Genomic DNA, 25,300 nt, shown 5'->3' with positions numbered 1-25,300 from the left:
TTGGTATTTTTTTAATTAGGATTTAACCTTTCAGATTTATTTTTCCCTTGGTCTTAATGGAGCAGCGTTCTCCCAGATGTTGTGCTTCTATTATGGTGACTTAGCTTAGGGAAGCCTTTTTGTCAAGAATGATCCTTGAGTGAATACACAGCTCTTCACAGCAGTGTTCTTTTCCAGGCAAATATCAGTAGACTCTTTATCCCTCTTAGATATTAGGGTAGCTGGGAGCTGAGTACTGGTTTTGTTTAGATTAGCATATTCTTCTTAATTTCTGGTGCAAAATCAATTACTAAATGAGAGGGGAAAATTAATTTATCAAACAAGTTCAGTGGGTTTTGAATAGGATTTTGATATGTATGTATATATCATCAGCTGTTAATAGATGTGCAGTGTTTGGAGAGAAATTGTTATTCTCTTAGAGCACGTATTAAAAAGAGACTCCAAACTGTGATGCTCTCTACAGCAGTGCATCAGATTTCAACAGCAACTTTCTGTGCTTTTTGGTTTTCCAGATAAGAAATGATGCAAATACTTCCACTATGCACATCCTCCCTTTGTGAGACATCTTTGGTAAATGTCATTTAGTGGACTATATCAGTGATTTTTTTCAGTGTGCTCATGAAGACTTTTGAGGAGAAATGGTAGACTGAGATGGGGTTTTTCCTTGCAGTACCTGCGTGGAATTTTCTGTGTTCCTGCTAATTTTTCTCATGGGTAAAATACACAGTCTTTCCTGGTGCAAACATTGAACCTAACATCCTTTTTTTTCCTGATTATCCTTTTGAACGCTTGTCAAAAATTCATGTTGCTTTTCCTGTCTCTTGGAGCTACAAGATTGAAATTGTTTAAGTGAAAATTCATGAATCACACCTGGTAGGTCTTTCATTTTTGAGTTCCATTCTAGCACTTCATTATTTTTCACACTGTGAGCTTGTTCCTTACCTTTTTATAAACACATTTGAAGAGGATTCTGGTATAGAATGTCTCCACAATTTTTCCTCAGTTATTTTTCCCTGGTTATTTTGCTTTAACTAGATTGGAAGGTTGTCTGATTCCTTTAAATGCTTTCTGTCTTTAAAATCATCTATGCTAGATGAAAAAAAACAAACAAATTTTCATTACTAGAGAAGCAACAAAGCCTAACTTCTTTAGCCAGACCAGCAGTAGAGCAAATGGGTGAACTATTTGGTGGATAAGGATTTGGTAGATGGCAGCATCCAAAGAGTTGCAGTCAGTGGCTCAGTGTCCAAATGGACATCAGTTACAAGTGGTGGTACTTCAGAGGTCTGTATTGAGACTCATAGTATTTCATATCTTTATCAACTATATTGTGGGATTGTGTGTACTCTAAACAAGTTTGTAGGTGACACCAAGATGACCAATGCAATTCATCTGCTTAAGGGACAGAATGCTGTCCAGGGGGATGTTGAGAAGCTTGATGAATGGGTCCATATAATAAAGTTCAAAAAGTGAGTGCAAGATTCTCCTGTGCCTGGACCAGGGCAATCACTAGCATCAATACAGGCTGGGAGATGAATGAATTGAGAGCAGCCCTGCAGAGAAGGGCTTGGGGGTGTTGGTAGATGAAAGATCAGACACAAAACAGCAATGTGCTCCAAGAAAGCAAATCAAATTTTGGGTTGCATAAAAAGAAGCATGGCCATCAGGTTGAGGGTGGTGATTCTGCCCCTTGATTCAGCTCTCGTGAGACCCCTTTGGATACTGCATCTGGGGTACAGGATATTGGGGTTCCTAGCACAAGAAAGGCTGTGGACCTGTGGAGTGGATCCAGGGAAGGGCCACAGGAATGATCAGAGGGCTGAAGAGTGTCTCCTGTGAAGGAAGGCTGAGAGTGGAGGTCATTAAGACTGGGGAAGCAAAGGCCACATTTCTTAATTTTGCAAAGAAATTAAATTTTTTTTCAAAAGCTAAAAACAAGTGGTATACTACATGTTTCAAAATTGCCAGTAGGTATTTTACAATGGGCCCTCAGTTTCTCCCTATTACAAATGCTGCTGCTTGGGGCTTCTGCCATCTACTGATAGACCCAAATCACTAGTTTTCTAAGTGGATGTACTTCTCAAAATTATATGTATTTAGAAGAAATAAAAAGTTTCTTAGAGGCAATTAAGCGAAAATAAATCAAGATTGATTTTAAAAAAAAAAATTATTATTATCATTTTTTCTTGGCTTTTTCCACCTACTAGATTTGTAATTTTTTTTTTTTCTTTAAATGGCAATTAAAACCTGGAGCATGTATAGCCATTGTCCAAAAAGCCTGTCTCTAATTAGTTTCCCTAATTGTGCTGGAGGGTTTTTTTGTGTTGCTTTTTTTTTTCCCCCTTCCTTTTCTCCCCCCCCCCCCCCCCCCCTTTTTTTTTGTTTTTCTTTTTGAATCCCTCAAATCACTACATTTGATTTTCTGCTACCTGGAATAAAGTAATGAGATTCTAGTAACAACCTTTATTATCCTGTTGATTTTTGGTATTTTCTGTGTATGTCATACTAAGATACCTGACTGCATGCAGCTGATGGTTCAGAACCAGTTGTGTACTACTATTTTGTGTTTCCCAGTACTGTGTTGTAGCATTCCTGATGCTTTGAGCTGGCCTGTTTTGATTTTCCCCCCCGATCATTTCAAAGCTGATGGACTGGTCAGGTGTGGTCCTGACATATCTATGTGAGTCAGCAGTTCTGTCTCCTCATAGCTGTGTGTGTCATAGCTGAAGCAGTTCCTGCTGCTCGCTCTTCTTGGACTGGCAAGGTGGCTTTTTGAATCTAGGTTGATTTCACGTTCTGTCATGTGTCTGTGAATTGCTTTTACTAGTATTTTGGGCTTTGAGAGTGCTGAACAGGAATACCCAAACTGACTGATCAGCCACTGCTTGAATGCAAGCAAAATATTTCTGTCTCTACAGTGGCCCCAGAAATAGTTTAGCTGTCATTGTATATCATCCAGCAAAGGCAGTAGCCAAGATGAGTGATCCACAGTCTGATAAATCACATGTGGGTAACATCAAGTTGGGCACTGAACTATGAGTAGAAGAACAAGAAGAAATTGATTGAAGAATCCTGAAATTTTTTTTCCTGCCTCTCTTCTTCCTTTTCTCTCTGTGGTGGTAAAGAGCATTTTGATCTATTTGAGTTCTAGAAACTTACTGCTCTTTGTTGAATAAGAAGCACATTAGTAATTTGGAATATTTTGCAACAGCAGTTAGCATTAGTGAGAAGGAGTTGTTTTAAAAGTGGATATCTAGTTGTAAACTGATTGTAGTTTCACTGTTATAATGGAAATCCTTTCAATCAGTCTGAGAAGACTGATGTATATATATTTGTGCAAACCAGGTTTCCCCCCCACCTCCCAGTTTGTCTTTTGACAGCTCTGAAAAGTTTTAGTTAAAACTGGTTTAGTCAGGAAAGGATAGAAAAAAGCACTTCATGTTTGCAGGGAGAAGAATTCCTTGTCCTTTTGAAACTCAAGTATGATTGAAGAATATCCACATGTTAGCTTCAGAGTAATAAATTATTTTGATCAATTTGAGGAGCATGACTTAAAAAGGTTACTTAATCCTTTTTGGTGTTTGATCCTGCTTACTGTTGCTTTTTACTTTGTTAAATGTGGAAAATTATGAATTACGTTTTTTGAGGTAGTAATTTGCTGAAAATTGAATTTATCTTGGAAAGTTAAAGATACTGTTAATATCAATATAGATATTAATCTTGTTCAATATTGCTCACAATGGGTAGTATGAGAGGAGAGAGGTCTTTTGACTTTGCCTTTGTTCCAGTGACCATTTAACAGAAAAAAACTCCCAATTCTTGCTGTCTTTAGGAAGGAATTTAAAAATTGTCTATGGGTGGCCATTCCCATTATCAGGGCTCTGGTTTTGACCTAACATGCTTATAAATACATGCTTTGTAAACAGAAGTGCAATGCAAGTTAAGAATATCCTTAAAACTAGTTTGGCATTTTGTATCTGGTTTCTTTCTATGTGAAAGGAAATATCAGGCAGTCCTTTGTCTATTAACACCTCCAGTTAAAGGAGAAAAGAGCAGCATTTTTTTTGAAGTCATACTTTGCAAGGGGTTGTCACAGCATGTGAAACAATGGAGTCCAGACTCAATATGAAGGAAGGAGGTTTTTTTCAATTATCAATTGTCAGTCAATAGCTATGAAGTTAAAAGTAACATTCTCACTATGTAGCTAACTTCTGATGAGTATCTGTCATGCTGGATTGCTTCTGCTAGGAGATATAGGGGGGAAAGAAAGAATAGAGTCATTACTGTATCCTCAGAGAAAACTGTTGCACAACTCTGCTACTTGTGTATTGTGCCTTTTTTGGTGGTTAGATAGTAGTGATGTTAAAAAGCTGTGTTACAATTGAGAACCTGCCTGGGTTTTTGCTTAAGCAATTGTAATACTTCTAACATATTATTTCTCTGAGCTAATGCAGAGAATGAAGGAAGTGTGCACTTTTCCCAAATTTGCTGTTTTAAGTAGCAAAATTGCTATGTACTTTGTCTCAGTGGGCTGGACTTCTTTGTTTAGTGGAAAATAAAAATGTTTGATTTAGCAGGCATATGATGATGAATACAGTAAAAATTTGGTTAAACATCTGTTGTGCTTCCATAATGGTCATCAAATATATTAGGTTTTTTGCCCTAGAAAGAAAAAATAGTGTAAGATTTTGGATCTTACATTGTATTTCATTGGGCATTTTAATACTTTTCTTAATTGAGGATGCCTTTTTTGGTGTAATACATACTTAAAATCCTATGAAAATTTTTCTTGTGGAAATATAATGCATTTTTATACTGCTTAAAATGGCAGAATACCTTTCTGAAAACTTGCTTTCTTGGTTTTTTTTGGCAGTTGTACTCGCTAAATGATTATAAGCCACCCATTTCTAAAGCTAAAATGACACAGATTACCAAGGCAGCAATCAAGGCTATAAAGGTAAGAAACTGGCTAATTTATTTTGACTTTTTCATCTCTGTCAACTTAACTGAATAGGTTAAAGAATTTACTGCAAATCTTTCCATTTTCCTTGTTCTGTGTACAATTTCCAACTTATGATCAAATGTGGTAGTGATGGAGTTTTCAGGAATGCAACAGAAGGCTTAATTTTGATGTGTGACTTTTCTTTGCTAGTTGTCATACATGAGAGAGAATTGTACCAACTTGACTGCAGTCAGATCTTTCCTCAGTTTAAAAAAGAATCACTGGCATTGCTTGAGAACAGATGAATAAATATAAAACTACAAATGTCACCACCCCCAGCCCTTTAAAAAATAAGATATGTGCCTTTGGATCAATACAGTTCATTTTTATAAATTCCTAACATACCTTTCCATGAGTGTTGTTCATGGCTTTTACTTTTGTTCTTGCTTTGGTACAAATTGTTCCTAAGTTTTAAAGACTTTTAAAGTTTTAAAAAGTTTTTTAAAGTTTTAAAGACTAATTAAAGACTTTTCTTTCCATAACGTAAAACTAATTGACAAACAGCATTGGAGCAGCAGGAAATAGCACTGAAATATGATGGAAAGAAGTATGCCATTAATGTTAAGCATTAAAACAAATGGAAACTCAATAAAAGCTACAAGTGAAAAAGAGGACAGAATAAAAGCTAAAAAGCCATGAACTTATGCTTTTCCTAGTTTCCTCTGCTGAGAATGCAGATACATTTTCAGATCATGAAATTTGTATTGGGATTTTCTGTAATTTGGAGAGAGCGGTTTGTTGACAGAAGAGTGAAATTCACTGGCTTTTCTATATAAAAAACTGTAAATTAGAGTCTGTTGCAGTATAATGGAAATGCTAAAAACTTGTATTGAACACAATTAATAAACAATGGTACATTATTGTATAAATTGAATAAAATGTTTTATGGTGTATTTAACTTCTTATTTCAGTAGCAAAATAACTGTGTAGAGCAGTTACTGAGATACTGTAGAGCCATTGTGATGATATATGGGATTTATAAAAAACCCAACAAAATTAAAACAAAAAGTGTTCAGTAAATGTTATTGAGTCTTGATGTACTTATGTTATTAGGTTATTAAAGTGACCACTTGGAAAATAAACAAAGTACTGAGAAGTGCTATGCTTAGTATAGGATAATGTTTTCAGTTGTATACAATGAAATAACAATACATTGTTGAAGGATTCATCTTTCACTAAATAGGCTATATTGAAAAAATAAATTAAAAAAATTCAATGTGAAACACCTTCAAAAGGCAATAAAGAGTGAGGCTAGCTTTTTACACATGCTCTTAAATGGTCTGAGGAAGACAGAGTACTCAGCTGTAGGTGTTGGATTGCTGGTTAGTCAACCAAAGTTTCTAATTCTGGTTTTACTATCAGTAATGCATGACTTGAACAAATATATGTATCTTTGGATTTTCTCCCCTATTGAAATACTGTTTTATTTTCCAGTTCTACAAGCATGTTGTACAGAGTGTTGAGAAATTCATTCAGAAGGTAAGTCAGTCATGGATATTTTGTGTTAACACTGAGAAATATTTCCTCGTATTAGATTATGGAGTATTGAAGACTATTGGCTTTTAGGTACACATATGGAATAACATTTTTATCACACCTCAGTTTATTTCAATTTTTAATCACATTGAGTTTCTTCCAATAATCAGTAGCTGATGATGCAGAAAGGCAAATACTTTGTGTTTTGTTGTTATGCTGTGGTCTGAAGAACTTATCACAGGTTGGACTCGATGAGCTTTGGTACTGTGGTGGTGATACTGTAACTATGGATACTGTCTTAATACGACTTCTCTGTGTATTTATTTAATGTTAAAAGAGGTTGTCAGTGTAGCCCATGTGGTAAGCTTGATGTATTTTCCCCAGTATTTAATGAAACATGCAAATTATTAATAACATCAAATAGTAGGGTGTTATTGTATTAGAATAGAATTTCTAAAGATGAAAGTTCTGTTCTAGCCATTTGGTATCTTTCTGGAATCAGTCAGTTCAAGTTGAAGCTTAAAACTACTGAATCTTCCATAAAATCTACCACAAACTTGTCCAGAGTGGTGTAAGTGCTCACTGCTTCAGCCGTCATTCTCTGTTTATTTTTCAATATATATTTTATGGTATTTTCCTTTTTTATTACCTATATTATTTTATTAATTGCAATTCTTTTTTACTTTCTACATGTTACATGTTTGGAAGTACTCCACATAGCATATTTACTGAGCTTTCTTACTAAATACCTGGTTTTATTAATTTCAGTATTGTGAAGTCATAGACTTGTCTGTTCTGTATGCAGAATACTCTTTATCCTGGTTTCACTAAAATTTAAGCAGATACAATGCATCAAAGTGATTAGCTGAAGATAGTGTATTATATGCAATTAGATTTCAATTTCATAGTTTTAATAATGTGCACATTTATTCTTAAAAAGATGCCACAGATTTTATTTTTTTTTTTAAGTAAAAATGAATGCCATACTTCAAAACGCTGGACCACCAGCCTAAATAAATGCTTTATCAAGATTGAAAATGTTAGCAAATTACACTTTTGAAAACAGGAAGTTTGTATCTAGGCTGTGATAAAATTAGTCTGAAGAGTTTGTTTGGTACTGTTAGAGATGATGGATTTAGTATGTTACATAATATGTTTATAGACTGTCTGGACCAGAGAGGGAATGGGTGTACTTTCCCATGTTTTCCGTAGTACCTTGGGTGATAAGTGTATATAGATGTTAGGAAAAAGTTCTATACAGAAAGAGTGATTGCCCATTGGAATGGGCTGCCTGGGGAGGTGGTGGAGTCGCCATCATTGGAGGTTTTCAGGAGAAGACTTGATGGGGTGCTTGGTGCCATGGGTTAGTTGTTTAGGTGTGTTGGATTGGTTGATGGGTTGGACGCGATGATCTTGAAGGTCTCTTCCAATCTGGTTTATTCTATGTATTCTATGTATAGCCAATATTCATGAAGGGAATCCATGCCATAGTATATTCTGGTAATGACTTCAGTGTATTTTTGTACGACTTTACATTGTCTTAAAACTGGTTGCACTAGTCTGGTGTAATTACTTTGCAATTAAAGGCAAAAAAATAGCTTTAATTGTTAAGTAACAGGTTAGCAGGTATGCTTTATAAATACAAAAAAATACTGTTTTGTAAATTATACAAGTTTTCCACAGTTTTAAAATTATCACTGGTATATTCTCAACCAAACACATACCCATATAAATATGTTCTGGTCCTGACAGGAGTAGGATATGCCACATGCTACTTAGAACAATATAAAATAAAGTAAACAAATGTTAACTTTAATGTTGACTACGATTGTAAAGAAGGACAAAAAGGTTTTGAATTATACTTACTGCTAGTCCTGATATACTGCTAAGAATTTGTTATGCTTTATGCTGTTAAAAAAGGTGTGTGCATTTAAAAAGGGTGTGTGGTTCATGTGCTGGTGTTTAATGTATGTAATCTGAAAAGATTTTTTTAATAAATTGATTTAAAACCATTTATATATTTGTAGAATACATATAGGTGTGGTAATTTGAACATCAAAGGCTACCAATTTTTGAGGGCATTTTATTTTTCAGGATAGTTGGTAGAGAACATATAAAAGAGTTAAAATATTACCAAAAAAGTGGAGAGGACTGCTCATATTTACTTTACCTTTAATGGTTTTTGGTGTTCTTCACATATGTACATTTTAAATTATTATTCTTTGTAGTGCAAACCAGAATACAAGGTTCCTGGTCTGTATGTCATTGACTCCATTGTGAGACAATCCCGGCATCAGTTTGGGCAAGAAAAGGATGTATTTGCTCCAAGATTCAGCAATAACATCATCAGCACTTTCCAAAACTTGTACCGTTGTCCTGGAGATGACAAGGTAAATCACTTACAGTGTTTTCCTAACTAAAAAAGTTATAGTATATTCTCTATTAAGGATTTTTGATCTCATGTTTTGCTTGCTAGAGTAGATCTAATCATAGACTTACACATATGTATTTATTTTATTGACTTTGTAGGATTGTAGGAATATGGGAAGACACATCCAATTAGATTCATCAGCATTTTAGAAAGATTTTCAGGAAGACAGAATAGATTTGACTTAATGTATTTTGATGGGGAAAAAATTAGATGGGCATTTGGTCAGACAGGCAGTTCATTCGGTCTTTCACTGTCATCTTCACCTCTTCAGTGAGAAAATGGACAAGCACATTTTGCGTAGTGTGAAGGAATAAATAATTGTTCTTAGTAGCAGTACCTTTAGTGCCAACCAGTGTTTTGCATATGGATTCAGTGTTACAGGAAAGTCTTTGTGCTGTGAAAGCAGTTACAGTTACGATGTATCTGACCCAGCAAAAAACTCTGCTGTTCAAGCTACCAAGGTTATGTCCATGTTCTCTAGTATTTTATGTTTGATCTGATTAAAAATTGTAACAGAGAAACATATCAGTAGCATTTCATTTAAAAGCACAAAAAGCGCCCTGCTGATTCCCTTGTCTGGGTCAGCCATGGAAAATGCAAGAGGGAGATAGATACTGAGGTGCAGAAATAGTTTATATTCCTGTTTTGGGTAGAAGAGGGGTGGACTTGGCAGGGACTGCCTTGAAAAACAACTTCCAAAGAAGAAAGGCTTTCATACTGTAATACTGAATGGAAGCCTTCAGAGATTTCTTTAAAAGAACACTGAATTCTATATTGGATGCAGTGAAAATTCATCACTTCTCTCTATTAAATTTAAGGATCCACTTGGAATTCTGTGCAAGCAGACATTTTTTTCCTTTGGTTTAAACACTGTATGGTTAAGTACTCTCTGTTCATGTTTTATAGAATTTAAATAATTAAACCATCTTCATGACAGCAAATAAAAGATTCTGTGAAGAAATTTTGTTCTTCATAATACAGCTCAACTTCTTTTTTCCCTTTCAGATAAGTAGTGTCTTTTTTGCATCACATACACGACTGATCAAAACTGTGGATAGAAGTGAATGTTAGGAAAGAAAAGATGAGGGAACAAATTTAAGTGGTGGAATACAAATATATTTGCAAGCTGAAAAATGAGTTAAGATCTCATAGAATTGTATGAAATCTTGACTTTTATTCTTTCTCATGATCCACATTTTTAATATTGTTATGTAATTTAAATAGGCAGGGAATCCAGTTTATATTCCTCACTTCAAGAGAGCTTGCAAAAAACTGAGCTACTTTCCTAATCAAGTTATTTAGTAGTCTTACTAGTATAGGTCCATTTTTCAATGGACAGAAGTAATTTTGTTTCATAGGTAGATCAGAATTGCATTAATATATGTTGACTTTAAAAGTTTAAGAGAGTAAATACTTTAAAAAGTTACTTTAAAATAATTTACCTTCCATACCATCTTCCAAGAAACAAAGGTATAAAAGTGTAAGATAAGGTTACTGAGTTCTGTTTTGCTGTACTGACTTTCATTTTCTGTTGAGAAGACTATCACAGTGTACATGGTGTGTCTTTACTGTTGCCTAGGCATCTTGCATAGTTCAACCTCAGGTTCAAAGGTTAAGCATTTTTGGTGGGACCGAATGTAACTACTGTTTGCAAGAAAGAAAAGTATGACCAAGATATTTTGTTATCCTTTCTTCATTTTTAGAGTAAAATTGTTAGAGTGCTGAATTTATGGCAGAAGAATAACGTATTCAAGAGTGAAATTATTCAGCCCCTCTTGGATATGGCAGCAGGAATTCCTCCTCCAGTTGTGACACCTGTCTTGCCCAGCACTACAGCTGCTATGAGCAACAATACACCAGGTAAACAACAATAGGGTAAAATCAGCTTTGGTATGCTGGCTGTTAACATGCTGAAAAATCTCACAGTTAAAACAATTGAAATGAATGCTAGAAAGAGGTATGTTCTAGCCAGCATCCAGATCCAGAAAACAGCAAAGCCAGGAAAAAGACTGTTGTGTTTTCTTTCCAGCTGTTTATTATATTTAGATTGAGTAACAGTGCAGTAAGACCTAGTTTTGTACTTCAGAGTTAAAATAGTAGATCACTGACAGAGTTTAAAAACACAGTGTAGAACTGAATGCAATCTTTGTTAATTAGCAGTGTCACATTTGAGAGAAATGATACATCAGTATCTTTTTGATATCCATAATATTGCATCATAACAGACAGTGGTCCTTCACTCATGCTGGCCAACAGGAAATTATTTTGAGGGAAAATGTTGACAATTCAGACTTCTAGCCTGGAGAAGAGAAAACTGAGGGGCATCTTATCAACACTTAATAAATACTTAATGTGTGGGTGTCAAGAGGCTGGGGCCAGTCTCTTTTCAGTGGTGCCCACTGGCACGGCAAGAGGTAGAGAACACAGACGTGAACATAGGAAGTTCCATCTAAATATGAAGAGAGGTGTCTTTGCTTTGAGTGTGGTAGAGCACTGGAACAGGCTTACCAGAGAAATGGTGGAGTCTCTTGTCTCTGGAGTCATTCAGGACCCTCATGGATGCTGTTCTGTGCACTCTGCTGTAGGCCTACCTGCTCTGGTGGGGGGAGTTGAACTAGATCATCTGCAGAGGTCCCTTTCAGCCCCTATAATTCTGTAATTCTGTTTGATGTCCTAGAAAGATTGCAGTATCATTACAATTTTATTTTTTTTTTGCAATCCCCAAACCTTTACTGTAGAAAATAAACAGGAATATTCATACCTGGTTTATAATTTATTTTTACAGCAAGTCTTTGTGGTGTTTTATTTTGTTTTTTTTTTCTTCTCTAACACTGTTTTTAAGTCTGTGTGTTAAAATATTTCAACTTACTGGATTTTGTCTGTTTTAGGAACACCTGTGACACCAGTTACTCCAGCCAATGTGGTACAGAGTTTGCCAGATCCTTGGGTATCTCAGATTGCTAATACAGATACCCTTGCTGCTGTTGCACAGATTTTACAGAGTCCTCAAGGCCAGCAGGTAACTATTTTGTAGTACTCTGTTTGATACCTTACGTCTTTAAGGTGCACTTAAGGAATACTGTTTTCATCAGTATCTCATAGTTTTGTGTCTGGCATCAAATGTTAACTGTCTCTCAAAGTTCTTCATCACAAGTTCTAGATAAGCTAAAACTTCCTGTTACCTTTTGTAACGAGCCCTGTGGGTTCTCTGACAGTGTCACATAATGTAAATTCATGTAAGATGTTTTGTAATACATACTTTCCTAGACAGTAGAGCAGCATTGAGATTTCATGGATGGAGCAAGAAAATGGAATGCCAGTTTAAGCTTATTTTTCTGCGTGATACCCCAAGAAGCTAAACATTGTACAGAATGGTAATAGTGGGAATGTACTCATTCTGCAAGTGCATTGTGATGATTCTTTCCATCAGCAAAATACAGTTTTTATTCTGCAGCATGGAAAAATAAGGTCTTAGAAGTGACTGTGTTCCTCAGTTTCTATTTTCTCAGCTCCAAGAAAGTGCAGCATATGTTGAATTGTCCTCTTAACCCTCAGTCACGTACATTGAGTGCACCTGAACTACTTTCTGTAAAAATCTAGATAATGTTTTAGTTCATGCTAGAACTCTGACACAAACATAACTTTGGCATTATGATTTTTATTTGGACTGAGGAATAGGATGCTCTACCTGCTGGACTATTGAACAACAATCCCATGTGTGTGAATGAGAAGCAGTCACCAGTGAGCTGTTGTAAAGCACTGATGCTGACAATAACAACTTAGTGAGATTGTTTTGCAGTGTTGAGCTAAGCAGATTTGTTTGTAGTGCTCATAAATTAAGTAAAAGGAATATTTTTATCTGACTACACTGAAAAAAAATTGATGGGTTTTTGAAAAACAGAACAAAACAAGTTTGTGGGATGCTTTATGAAATGCAAAGGTTAGGTAGCGGAATAACTCTTAAACAAGGAAGTAAAGTGAAGTGAGAATGGGAAATATGTGGAAAGTCAGTAAGATAATTTTAAAGATCATTATCTATACAGTATTAACAAAACAAACCAAACCAAAAATTATGAAGACGAGAAGGGAGTTAGAGTTTTAAAGTCAGATCCCAAAGAAATAATATTTGAATATTTAGCTCAAAATGGTAAAATAAGGAACAATGGATTTTGAGCGAGGAAAAAGATGGTCTTAAGCAGAAGTGTGGAGACAGACTGGGTGTGTAATAAATATGTATATGCAGATTTGCAGTTCATCTACCAATCCTAGAACATTTGTTTCTATCCTTATTTTTTTCCTGTTCTTCAAGCAAAGCAACTACATGCCCACCCACCCCACTCCCCCAAGTTCTAATATTTTTTATTTTGTCATAAGACAGTGTTTTGTAGGTGAGAATGCATGCAGACAGTTGAGTCTAGACATAGCATAGGAGAGGGCTGATTAAGAAAGATGTGGTCAACAAGAATGTGAAAACAGCTAGAATGACAACCCATAGGATTTTCCCATGCTAAGGCTTCCACCTCTGCTTCTTCAGTTTGATTCCTTTCTACTCAGAGCACTGCATGAGGTAGATCAGCCATATTTGCTCATCTTTTGTGGGTCAGACAAGAATGAAGTAGGGAGCTTTTCAGCTTTGCCTGTTGCAGTAATCAGTGAAAGCTCTTGGTGAGGTAGAACAATAATTGAAGCATTTTCAGACTGCTGTACAAGGAGTCTATATAACTGTTTTGGGAGAATAGAGAGAGTTGTTTCGTATTACCAAAAAAAACATCTTGAGAAAGGATCATGCATTCTTGATGAATTGTGGAAAAGGTGATCAACCTAATCAGCTTATGTAGGGTGAGGCCTAGTAAGAAGGGAAGGATTGAACCCTATAAGAGTTCAGTAGTGAACCCCATCAGGAGGTGCAATATGAACATAAAGATCATGAGGGATTTAGGTCAGCACAATTTTAACTACCTGGATTTGCTCAGCCTTTTTGCCTGAAGGTAACACTCCAGGGGTTTACTTAATGGAAGGTCAAACAACTGCTTCCTCTAATTAGGCAGTACTTCAAGAAGCCTTCCTTATGTAGGGGTAAGATTTTTTTTCTTCTCTGTTCAGGTAAATCTGTACAATTCTATGGAATCATCTCTCTTTAACAGATTAATATATCTGCACATGAAAAAGTCTTTTACTGTCCTTTACTTGCTCATTGGGACAGTTCATTTAAAAATATACAAATAGGCAGTTTAAGCAAGGAAAAAAAGATACTTCGACAGTTGGGTTGTACATTTGTTCTAAAAAAAATACGGAAGATAATATATTTTTCTTTGTTTTCCTCCAAATCTGGAGGAGGAGACAGACTCTTAGGGGTATCCTGAAATACTGATAGAATGCCTCGCATCCATTCACTACACTTTTGAAAGTTCTTCTCTCATAATACTTAGTAGTCATTCCACTATAATCCTAGACCTTTCCTGAGTTGCAGAGCAGAGTTGTTTAAATAAACAAGTCAAACCACTCCACCACTCCACAAAACTATTTTTAAGTAATATTTGAAACACTCAGCACTATTTTTAAATAACATTGTTTTTAACACCTACCCTGTGGCTTTACCCATACTTTGCTTTTACTGTAATGTACTTTGTTTTCACTCTGTTTGTTGCCCCAGAGCTGCTGCCTCTGGTTCAACATTGCGTCTAGGAAATTTTTATCCTCAGATAGTGCTATACAGAGCTTAGAGTCTGTGCGACTGCTGGCAATGAAGTTACATTCCTAGTTCCTGGTTGATTTGCTTTTTATCTTAACATAGCAAGGGAGTTGCATTCTGTAAGTGCAAACCTGAAATTTGAGTGTGAGAGTTTCCCTGTAACTCTAGTGGCAAGTGTTCATGATATATGTTGTATCATCCAGAACGACAGTTTGCAACTGTGTAATCTTCTCTACACAAATGTTAAAGCATACAGATTTTCCTCATATAAATGAGCCCTTAGGAAGCTGCAGTAGGCTAAAAGATTTTATTCGGCTCAAGAGGAATCAAACTGGTGAAACAGAAGAGGGGAAACCCTAGAAAGCAGGGAATTGTGAGTGGTGACTGGTCATCATACAACCTGTCAGAGCAAGGTTTTATGATGGAGGAAGAAGTGTCTACATGTCTTACCAGACACATCAAACAAATTAGCCAGTAAGTGGGAATAAAATTTCCTTTAAATGAAAGGAAATTAAGGTGTAATGATAGCATAGGTTAGATGATGCTGTATTCCTGACTGACTTTGTGGTTTATTTTCAATGGAAAGAGAAAGAAAGACTAGTTTTGTTGTTTGTTTTCTTTCTGTTTCTTTTTTCTGAATTAATTCATTTGCTATCTTTTCTCTTTTAGCTTCAGCAGTTGATACAGACACTGCAGATACAGCAGCAGAAACCTCAGCCTTCCCTGCTTCAGGCGCTGGATGCTGGTCTTGTCGTTCAGTTGCAGGCTCTCACAGCACAACTTACGGCTGCAGCTGCTGCTGCTAACACACTTAATCCACTGGAACAGAGTGTCTCTTTTAATAAGGTAGAAGTAGAATAGTAGAAGTTTGAAGACATTTTCATTCTTACAGTAGATGTGAGTCTTCTTTTGGATTTTAAGGTTTGACTTGAGAAATTTGAAAAATTCATGAATGTACTATAAAGCCCATGTTATATTGTCTTCCTTCACCCTTTGTAATGCAGCCCTGAGAATTGAGCGTGTCTGGTATTTCCCATTCCTGTGTTTATGATGTGAGATAGGAAGTTATTTATTACCAAATTAATGAAAGGGAAACACACAGATATGTATATACATGGCTTGTGAGTGGATAATCTCTCTAGGATTGTCCTGAAGTGAATAAAGAATAACAAAATTAGAGAAGCAAAAAATGTGGAAGTGGTGGTTTTGGTTTGTTGGTTTTGTTTGTTTTTCCTAAACCAGATAATTTCTTTTATGGGCAGGTAGCTGCTCAGAACTTAAGAAGTGCTGAGTTTAAAGTGTTAAGGCAATTCATCTTACACTTCTTTAAATACTGAAAAAAAAATAACTTGTATCACAATTGTAACCATCAGTTCGAGCAGGATATAATCACAGGGAATGAATGCACCAGTTAATAGGGACTGCCTTAATGTGTATGAGAAAACTAATGAAGAATACAATGTTGTATTGTGGTTTGTTTAACAGGTTTTAATTCCAGCATTTATATGGATAGGTGTACTTGTAGCTGTAGCTGTCCTGAATATTGGACAACTTGTTTCAAATTGAAGGAGTGGGCATTCTGATAAGATGTTTATATACCTTGAGAGGGTTCTAGTGCTCCTTTAGTTGGTTTATGCCAGTGATAGTATACAGGAGTCTTGTTGTCATGGAAGTTGTCAGCAAAGTGAGTGTACATGATTGTGATTTCTGGGACTTTGAAGGTAAGTGTTGTGGAAGGAATTCTTGTGGCAGCGTGATAGTTTACAAGCGTTCAGTAAGTTCTGAGGTGTTAATCCATTTTGTAAGCTGTGGAAGAGTTGTGTTTATAGTATGTGATCTGTACCTCAGTTTTGCATTGTACAAATAGTGTTAGGTAGGTGTATTACAATTTAAAACATCTCAGATTCCTTGTTCAGTGTTCTGTAGCATCTCTGAGTGAACTGATACCTCATGTCTTGTTCACCCATTGAGGCTTGTACTCAGAGATTATATAGGCTGTTATTTTAGACACAGAAATACCATGTTGATTTAGAATTTATTTATTTGTTTTATTAATGTAATGTTGGTGCTACCATAGCTAGTTTGAGGCTTTCTAAATCTAGGCATAATAGAATATATGCTTTAATGGCCAATCATTTTTGCAATTACAAGTTTTGGGGATACAAATTTTCCTTTTATAAAAAGTTGATTTCTCAGCTGCAATATCACATGCAACCTGAATCCCACTTCTCAGTAGATGAAGACCATGAGTCATAATGATATAGTTCCATTTATTAGACTCTTTACTTTTACTTTATTATGTAAATAGTTGTGTATTTCTTTTTACCAGACATGGCAGCCTAATAAAATTACTGAAAAGGCAGTATTTGCTTCTATAGGAAGCACCTACAGCAGTGTTTTAGTTTCAATAAGTAGCATGCTTTTGATGTGACACTTTTGATTGTTTACATGTCCCACACATTTCACACAGCAGAGCAATCTTCAGTGCATGCAACAGGATTCATTTGGATTAAGCTGAAGCAAAATATATACTTATATACTGCAGCTCCTGATGAGCACTCAGTTGACAAGGCCAGACTGGAGCTGCTTCACAGTAACCCTTGACAAAGTCCAAATAGCATGCCCAAATAAAATCAAACAAAAAACGTAAATCAGACTTTTTAAGAGGAATTTTTTTGGGTATGCTTTGCTTTGACAGCAAACCTAGATCTTTGTTAGTGATCTTTCAGAATGTTCTGAAGTTCTAGAGTTTTTGTATGCATTTTAGAGAACTTATAATAATTTTATATTTAACACAATATATAAAATAAATTGTTAACAAGTATACTTAAAACAACAGAGTGAGCCAGCAGAGTGCCCTGCCAGCTGAGAAGGCTAACAACATTGTGGGCTGTGTGACCAGGACTGATGGAAACAGTTGTCTCATCTAGACATCCCATCTGTTGTAGCCTGCATTTAGAGTATTACATCTTGCTGCCCCTGCCACCACACTGGAAAGACATTGAGAACCAAAGTGAGTTTAGTGGGGGACCACCAAATTGGTCACTCACCCTATGTGGGACTGGAGGTGGTTCAGCCTGGGGAATAATAGGTGGCTTTAGGGTGCAGATCTATCAGCATTTGTATGTGTGTCATTGTTGTCAGCACCCCCCACTTTCCTCTTCTAGGGGCCTATGGGAAGGTCAGCTTTCCACAGCAAAGAGAACCAAAAGGGTTTGGAGTGAGTATGAGGTAAACCTGTTTTCCCATGAGAACAGTCAAGCACTGAAACAGGTTGCTTGGAAAGATTTTGCAGTCTCAGTTGTTGGAAATGTAGAAGTGTCTCCAAGACTCAACTGGATAAAGCCTTGAGTAACCTGATCTGAGCTAAACTTGCTGTGATCAGAATATTGAACTGACCTACTGAGGTCTCTTTCAGCCTGGACTGTTGTGTGATCCTAAGTTTTTTGAGGAATGGGACAAAAGACAAACTGTCATCTAGTAGAAATTGATGAAGGTACCCGAGGTACAGGAACCAGTCCTGAACATCTTAAAAACCTCTGACAGCAAAATTAAGAGAATCCAGCTGTTCCTGAAAGCAGTAATTAGAAATATGGAGTAGTTTCTGTAGAAGATACTGAATAGGCTTGTGATAAAGTTTAGAAAATGGAGTGGATGTAGAAATACTTACATGGAAGGCAGTGTCCAAAAGCCAAGTGTTTTGAATTGGCAGACCAAAAAAAAAAGAAGATATGATAAATAAACAGTAAGCATGATGATTCAAAGAAAATGGTGAAGCTTAGTTCTCATTCTGTAATATAATGATGGTGAATTGGCTAACAAATCTAAACAGTGCAGGAAAATGTATCTGATGAATACATAAGTACCCATCTCTTTTAAAGTCCCTATTTTTAATAAGTGTGGCAATTTTTCCAGTCCTTTGTTTTCAAGCTCTTTGGTCTCCATAGCATCTTGTAGTAAGTTGCACAAATTAATATGCAATGTGTGGAAAGCTTCCTTCTTTTGTCAACATCAAACGTGTGTCTTTTGTAATCTTGCTACATGACTGTACACTTGTGTTATGGTACAGAAAGATTTTTCATCAACATTTTCTATATATTTATGTTCTATTCCTTCTGTTTTAATTGCCCCCAGTTTAACTGAATAATTTTTTTGCATATCATAAATAATTGACTACTTTCCATTTTTTCCTTTTTTTTTTTAGAGCATTAAGTAATGTGTATTCTGTTAACTTCCTGTCTACTTTGTCCTGGTGGAAGATACATGATGATTAATAAGACTTTAAAGATTAGACTAGTTGTTTTTGTAAAACTTGTATTTTTATCAGAGCAACAGATTTTGGAAATGCTTTACTTGAAAATGTTCTGGAATATGAAGAAAAATATATATAAAGAGAAGGTGGTCAGCTTGCTTTAAATGGATTTGGATATATATGGTGAAAGTTATCCTGGATTTTAGCCTCCTAGCTCACATAAGATCGATGGTCTATGCTTCTGCTGTGTTTTCTCAGAAATATATTCAGCTCTACTTCCATATAAATGAGATAATTTCATTGAGAAAATAGTTCTAGAAATTCTTGATTGATGATTCTTTTTCACTTACCCATTGTTATTCCTACTGGAGTCCAGTAACCAAGGGTAAACAGAACACCTGAAAAACAGAATAAGCTACTAAATTATCATGGCTTTTTACTGGAGATGTTCTTCCCTTGGGATTTTGAAATGACTGCCCTATGTTCTCATCCTGTTGTTTTTTTTTTTCTTGAGACCAAGACTTCAGAAGAAGTTATGGTAGTTTGTAGTACAGCAGTGACTGCTTTTCAGAGGACTTCAAGGTGTAAAAATGTATGGACATGGGTCTGATAGCACTGCTCTATCTATACATAGTTACTGAAAAATGGCAATCTCAGTAACAAATAATATGTGTTGTATTTCTTCATGCTTTAGTTTTGTCTTCAATTAATAAACAAAACAAATTTTTTTTGTTCAGCCAAACTACAGTGTAGACATTTTTACAGATAAACCAGGAAGTTTATCTTTTTCCCTGTCAGATACCTTTCTTTTTATCCCTGTGGAGGCTTATTCCTCTTACATGATAACACCTTGCTTTGGTTTTTTTTTGCAGACTGTGTGAGAAGTTGTTTTCAAGAAACAGTATATTTGAAGGAATTCAGGTTGTCTAAATGACACGTGTGTGTGAAAATACAGTAATTCTTTGCAAAGTAATCAAGCTGTAGGTCTTCTCTTGGTATGAGCAGACCAGTTTGCTGATTGCCAAAGGACTGAATAGTTGGCCTCTTCGTAGTAATTTCTTCTAATTAAAGGTACCATTACATAATATGAATTATTTATTTAAGCTTTCCTCCAAATAGCTGTTATTTACTATCAAAAGAACATGTAGTTGTACATTTAACAGCAGCCAGGGCTCAAGAAAGCAATGGACAAAATTTGGTATTTGAAGCAGTATGACATTTAATTTTCTATTTGGGTTATTTGCCAACTTTTAACATTGAGAAAGAAGAGCATTTTTCTTTTGAAAAGTACATACACGAAGTGACATATAAGGAGTAGTGAGTAATGCTTATTTTGCTTTCTCCTAGAAGCTGATGGACAGGTTCGACTTTGGGGAAGAATCTGAACAAAGTGAAGAGCCTAAAAAGGAAACTCCCACTTCTCAACTGTAAGATCAAGCTATGTTTCTTATGGAAAATGCTAAAATTTGCCTGATGCTAGTTGAACATTAGGATTAAATAGAAAGGAAAATGTTTTGGGTTTATTTTTCTTCAAAGCATAAATAAACTAAAACAGTAGGTAGAGAAAAATAGTTTACTAAATTAATGAAATATCTGGCATGTAGATGTATTAAGTATTCTTAAAATTCTTATATTTTGTTGCCTTATCTTAGAGGTAGCATGTTCTTTGCTTTGTTATTTATGTTCATAGTGTTAAATTTGATAAGAGTGGTGAGTAAAGGTGGATTTTTTTACACTTTCAGTTAAACTTTAAACTGTGAAGACCTAGTTACCAACTGGTTAACCCAAGAAAATAACTGTTGTAGTTCTATTGTAGTTTTGTAACTGAAATTGTCTCATTTTAGGCCTTTAGTACCAGAATCTGTGAACAACTCACTTTTTCACCAACTAGCCGAACAGCTACAGCAACAAAATTTAGAACATCTCAGGCAACAGCTTCTGGAGCAACAGCCACCTCAAAAAGTAAGAACTCCACCTTGTGGCTGTCATAATAATTATCTTCTCCACTGATTAAAAACTTCATACTGTAGAACATAAACATTGCCTTGTTACTGACACTTATGTTGTAATGAAAATCTTTGTTGTTGGCTGATCATGTAACAGAAGCTTGTACAGTAAGTGTAATAAGCAGAAGGAGGTACCCAAAGAAGATGAAAAAAACCCAAAAGAATGGTGCAGGGTGTACATTTTGTTTCTCTTTGGAAAGACTGACAGCGCTTCAGTTATTCACCCCTTAATAAGGGGAAAATCAGCTTTTTCCCTGCTATCAAAAAGGAGGTGGTGAGCACTTAAGTTATTATGCTCCTGTCTGTAAAGGAAGAGCAGTGTGCAAGTTGCTGCTGCAGAACAAGAGAGAACAGAATACAGATTGTGGATAACTTTACCCTACTAAACTTTTAAGTCTTGGCTAGTGAATGTGCTTTGTCTTGAAGAATCTGAGCTAAAGAGTAGAGTCACATTCTCAGATTGCACTGCGTTGGAAGGGCCCTTCAAAGATCATCTTGTCCAACCCCTCTGCAGTGAGCAGGGACACCTCCAACTAGATCAGGCTGCCCACGGCCACATCAAGTTCGATCTTGAATGTCTTCAGAGAGAGGGCCTCAGCCACATCCATTGCAGCCTGTTTGGTATTTTACCACTCTCGTTGTAAAGAACTTCCTTCCTATGTCTGACCCAAACCTACACTGCTTCAGTTTGGAACCATTGCCCCTCATCCTGTCACTACAAGCTCTCCTAAACAGTCCTTCCCCAGCCTTCAAATATTGAAATGGAGTTACAAGATCCTGCTGGAGCCGCCATCTCTTCAGGGTGAACGGCCTGTCTTCATAGGAGAGGTGCTCCAGCCCCCTGATAGTCCTTGTTGTCCTCCTCAGGACCAGCTCCATCAGGTCTATGCCCTTCCTGTGTTGGAGGTCTCGTAAATGGACACAGTACTCCAAGTGAGATCTCACCAGAGCAGGGTAGAGGGGCAGAATCACCTCTCAATCTCCTGGCCACACTGCTTTGATGCAGCCCACGATGTGATTGGCCTTCTGGGCTTCAAGCGTACATTGTTGGCTCAGGTCCAGCTTCTCATCTACCAGTAGCTCCAAGCCCTTTCCTGGAGGGCTGATGTATTAAGAGTTGATGCTCAAGACCTCTTAAGATTCATTCTTAACTATGTTTATTTAGACCTTTCTCCATTAAGGTAAATGGACTTATTTCTTCTGAGGTTAGTCCTTGGTATTTAGCTGCTCTTTTCCCATCCTGATCCCATTAGAAAAAAACCCAGAAGCTGTGTCTGGTTAGTATCAAGACAGAACAGAAGTACACTTTCTGTGAAGTGTTTGGATCTTTCTGTGAAGTTTCACAGTAAAATAGAAATCTGAGATTGAAAAGTCTGAGGGACAAACTTAACAAACGGCTGTTAGGATTTTTAGTGTAACCTGTGCAAAGGTGCAGTTGCTCAGCTTTCAATGAAGAATGTGTAAGTTTTGAATTTATGATTTTGACTTTTTAGTGTTTAGAAAAAGAGTAATTTTTCCTAGATAGTATTTTCTTATTCTGCTGCTTTATTTTACTATGTTTCATTTTCATTTCTCATTTAAGTGCTGCAACTGACAAAGCTTGTACAATATCACTATAGACTAAAGAGGTTTTGGGGTTGGTGCATATCTAGAAATTTCTGGCTTCAAACACTAAAAAAAGTAAAGGAATATAACTTGGAATAGCACATCTGTTTGAAGAGCTTTTTATGTGATGTTTCTGAAAGCATATATCTAATTTGAAAATAAAAATGCTGAATGCCTACCTTACTGTAAAACAAGCAGAATTGGAGTTTGAACTAATTTAATCTCTGAAATTAGGTTACAATACACTTAAGGGTAGAATGTTCGTATGACTCATCCCTTATTATTTGATGTTCTATTCCAAGTCTAGAAGTTGTTTCCTTTCTGGTCCACTCAGTTTCTTGTCTAGTCACTATACAGAGGAAAATTTTTTTTTACCTTTATAGAAGCTAAAAATAGAAACTTCTGCTGGAACTACTCTGTAATGACTGCAGTGTGTTATGAGTGAGAATTTCTTTAGTTCCATGTTTAAGCATCAGTGAAAAAGATTAAGGGAAGATAAGGAATATACAATACAAATCAAAATTATTAAGGGAAAATTAGCAGTACGGAGCAGGGAGGAGAGGATGGACAAAGAAGAAGAAACAAGATTTATAGGAATTGATATCAAGAAACAGGCTGTTGGAAAAAAAATGAAAAAGAGATGACAGTTAATGTTAAAATGAAAATGCAGGAACTGACTTCTTTTGGAGTTTTTTATTTATAAGATGTTTAATGATATGAAGATAAAACAATAAAAAACACATGGAACCACTTGTCATTCTGCAAACTTTCTACCATTCTGCTGATTAGTGTATTTAGTATTTCTTTACTTGAAGTGAAAATGTAATGAGAATTGCCAAAATGTTTACCTGCAGTATTGGATTCTAGGCTTAAAATTACTTTTCAAAATTATCCTGATAGCATTTCTGTGTATTTTAATTGTATTTCTTGGTTTTTATTGAATTTCTTTCGTATCTTACAAATGTTTATTGCAAAGCTGTATTTTCCATCCAATGTACAGGCCATTATATTTTTTTTTTCCTCTAGTAGTATTAGAATTTATTGGTTTCAGAGCTGCATGTTTTGTTAGGTCTTGTAATTGATGTGCTGACAAATGACACAGCACCCTGCCTCATCTTGTAGTAATTATTTGTCTAAAGTCACAGACTGTAAGAAAGTTTGGAGTTAAATGGTATGTTTCCATTATGTTAATAACAGCTTGTAATTTATTAGTCCATGTGCATGGGTATGTTGCCAGTGGGTATCTTTCATTGTCAGTGTAGGTATGGCTGCTACAATTACTGTTTCTCCTGTGAGTTTTTGTTTTCAAGGCAGCCATATTAAGCAACAAATGTCATACTTAGATTTTTTTAAATTCAGAAAATAGTATATATTTTTTTCAATGGCATATGATTTTTTGTTATTTAGGCAAGCCCTGAAGAGAACCAAGAAGGAAATTTTGGTTCAGAACACTCCGCCTCACCATCACAAGGGAGTAGTCAGCAGCAGTTTTTAGAAGTAGAAACCAATGTAGATGATTCAATGGATATTCAACAACAGGTAAAACCTATTTTAAATTTGATTACAGAAGTTGAAAGCACAAACTCAGATGATTTCAGAATGAGTAATACGGATCCATGCTTCAATATAATTGTACGTATTGTGATTATGTTTAATAATTATTGAACATTTGTTATGTCTGACCTTAGGACATGGATATAGATGAAGGACAGGATGTTGCTGAAGAAGAGATTTTTGAGCAAGAAGAAAAAAAATCAGCTGTTCGCTCAAGATCAAGAACCCGTTCAAGATCTCGTTCAAGGTTTCATAATTAACTTGTATTAAGTAAATGAAAATTCTCTGAAACAAAGTTGCAATTCAATTTGTGATTATCATTCTGAATTCTGTCTTCTCCAAAATTGTTATGAGCAGTTTTTGGCAGTGCAGAAAGTTTTCATTTAGTATTTATGTGTTAACATACAGACTTTCTGTATGGCAGTTCATTTAGCATATCTGTGTTCTGCTTTAAATTTTTTGTGCCCTATTCAGGTAGCAAAAATAGCTAACACTAGCAGCTGGTCAGGTTTTGTGTGCCAGAAAATAGAAACTCTTTGAATGTGCTTGGTTTTGAGCTCAAGGTGGTATGTTCTCTTCTTAGTTCTGATAGCATTATTTCCCGAAGCAGTACAAGTGAATACAACAGAAAAATCTGAATATGTAAAATATAACAGAAATGTCTGTATCACTTAACTACCAACTGAAGTTTGTAGTTAGCAGATGACTAAATTAGATTTCTTTTTTTATTTATTCTTTAACTTAGCATACTGAAATGAAGTATTTTGTAGGTCACCAAGAAAGCGAAGGTCTAGATCACGGTCTGGTTCTCGTAAGCGTAAGCACAGGAAACGATCACGGTCAAGATCAAGAGAAAGGAAGAGAAAGTCATCTCGGTCATATTCCAGTGAAAGAAGGGCTAGGGAAAGGGAAAAAGAGCGTCAGAAGAAGGGATTGCCTCCTATACGGTCAAAAACACTAAGTGGTAAGTAGAAGCTGCTTACTGATTTAATAATGTAGTATCAGAGGAAAAAAAAGGCATTGCTTTTCACTGAAAGAAATGAGTATTGTTACAAGATATAGTAACCATTATTTTTTTTACCATTTAGGAAACTTACAGTTTCATCTTAGAGGAAAGCAAGTATCAGGCTATTCTGCTGATGATTTTGCTCATACTGTTGCATCAGTAACACTACTTCTGAACAGAGTAGCAAAGGCTGTCCCTGAGTTCCAGCGAGCTCTCTTTCATGCTGCCTTCTATGGGATGGGGCATTTGATCTGAAAATTGATACTGTGATAATAT

At 35.8% G+C, this 25,300-nt stretch overlaps 1 protein-coding gene across 1 annotated transcript in view; it reads left to right on the top strand.

Moving 5' to 3' along the window:
• The window catches only part of SCAF8 (SR-related CTD associated factor 8), a 51,940-nt gene that overhangs the window by 14,968 nt on the left and 11,672 nt on the right, over positions 1-25,300 (top strand). The window contains exons 2-12 of the mRNA XM_054162698.1: positions 4,874-4,957; positions 6,437-6,481; positions 8,707-8,868; positions 10,613-10,769; positions 11,798-11,928; positions 15,271-15,447; positions 20,201-20,280; positions 20,698-20,815; positions 23,872-24,003; positions 24,153-24,265; positions 24,789-24,982. Of these exons, the coding sequence (XP_054018673.1) occupies positions 4,874-4,957; positions 6,437-6,481; positions 8,707-8,868; positions 10,613-10,769; positions 11,798-11,928; positions 15,271-15,447; positions 20,201-20,280; positions 20,698-20,815; positions 23,872-24,003; positions 24,153-24,265; positions 24,789-24,982 (1,393 nt within the window). The remainder of the gene's footprint in view (positions 1-4,873; positions 4,958-6,436; positions 6,482-8,706; positions 8,869-10,612; positions 10,770-11,797; positions 11,929-15,270; positions 15,448-20,200; positions 20,281-20,697; positions 20,816-23,871; positions 24,004-24,152; positions 24,266-24,788; positions 24,983-25,300) is intronic.

Source organism: Dryobates pubescens, chromosome 6 (genome assembly GCF_014839835.1).
Source record: "Dryobates pubescens isolate bDryPub1 chromosome 6, bDryPub1.pri, whole genome shotgun sequence".
Classification (NCBI taxonomy): domain Eukaryota; kingdom Metazoa; phylum Chordata; class Aves; order Piciformes; family Picidae; genus Dryobates; species Dryobates pubescens.
This window is presented reverse-complemented; position numbering and strand designations above follow the sequence as displayed.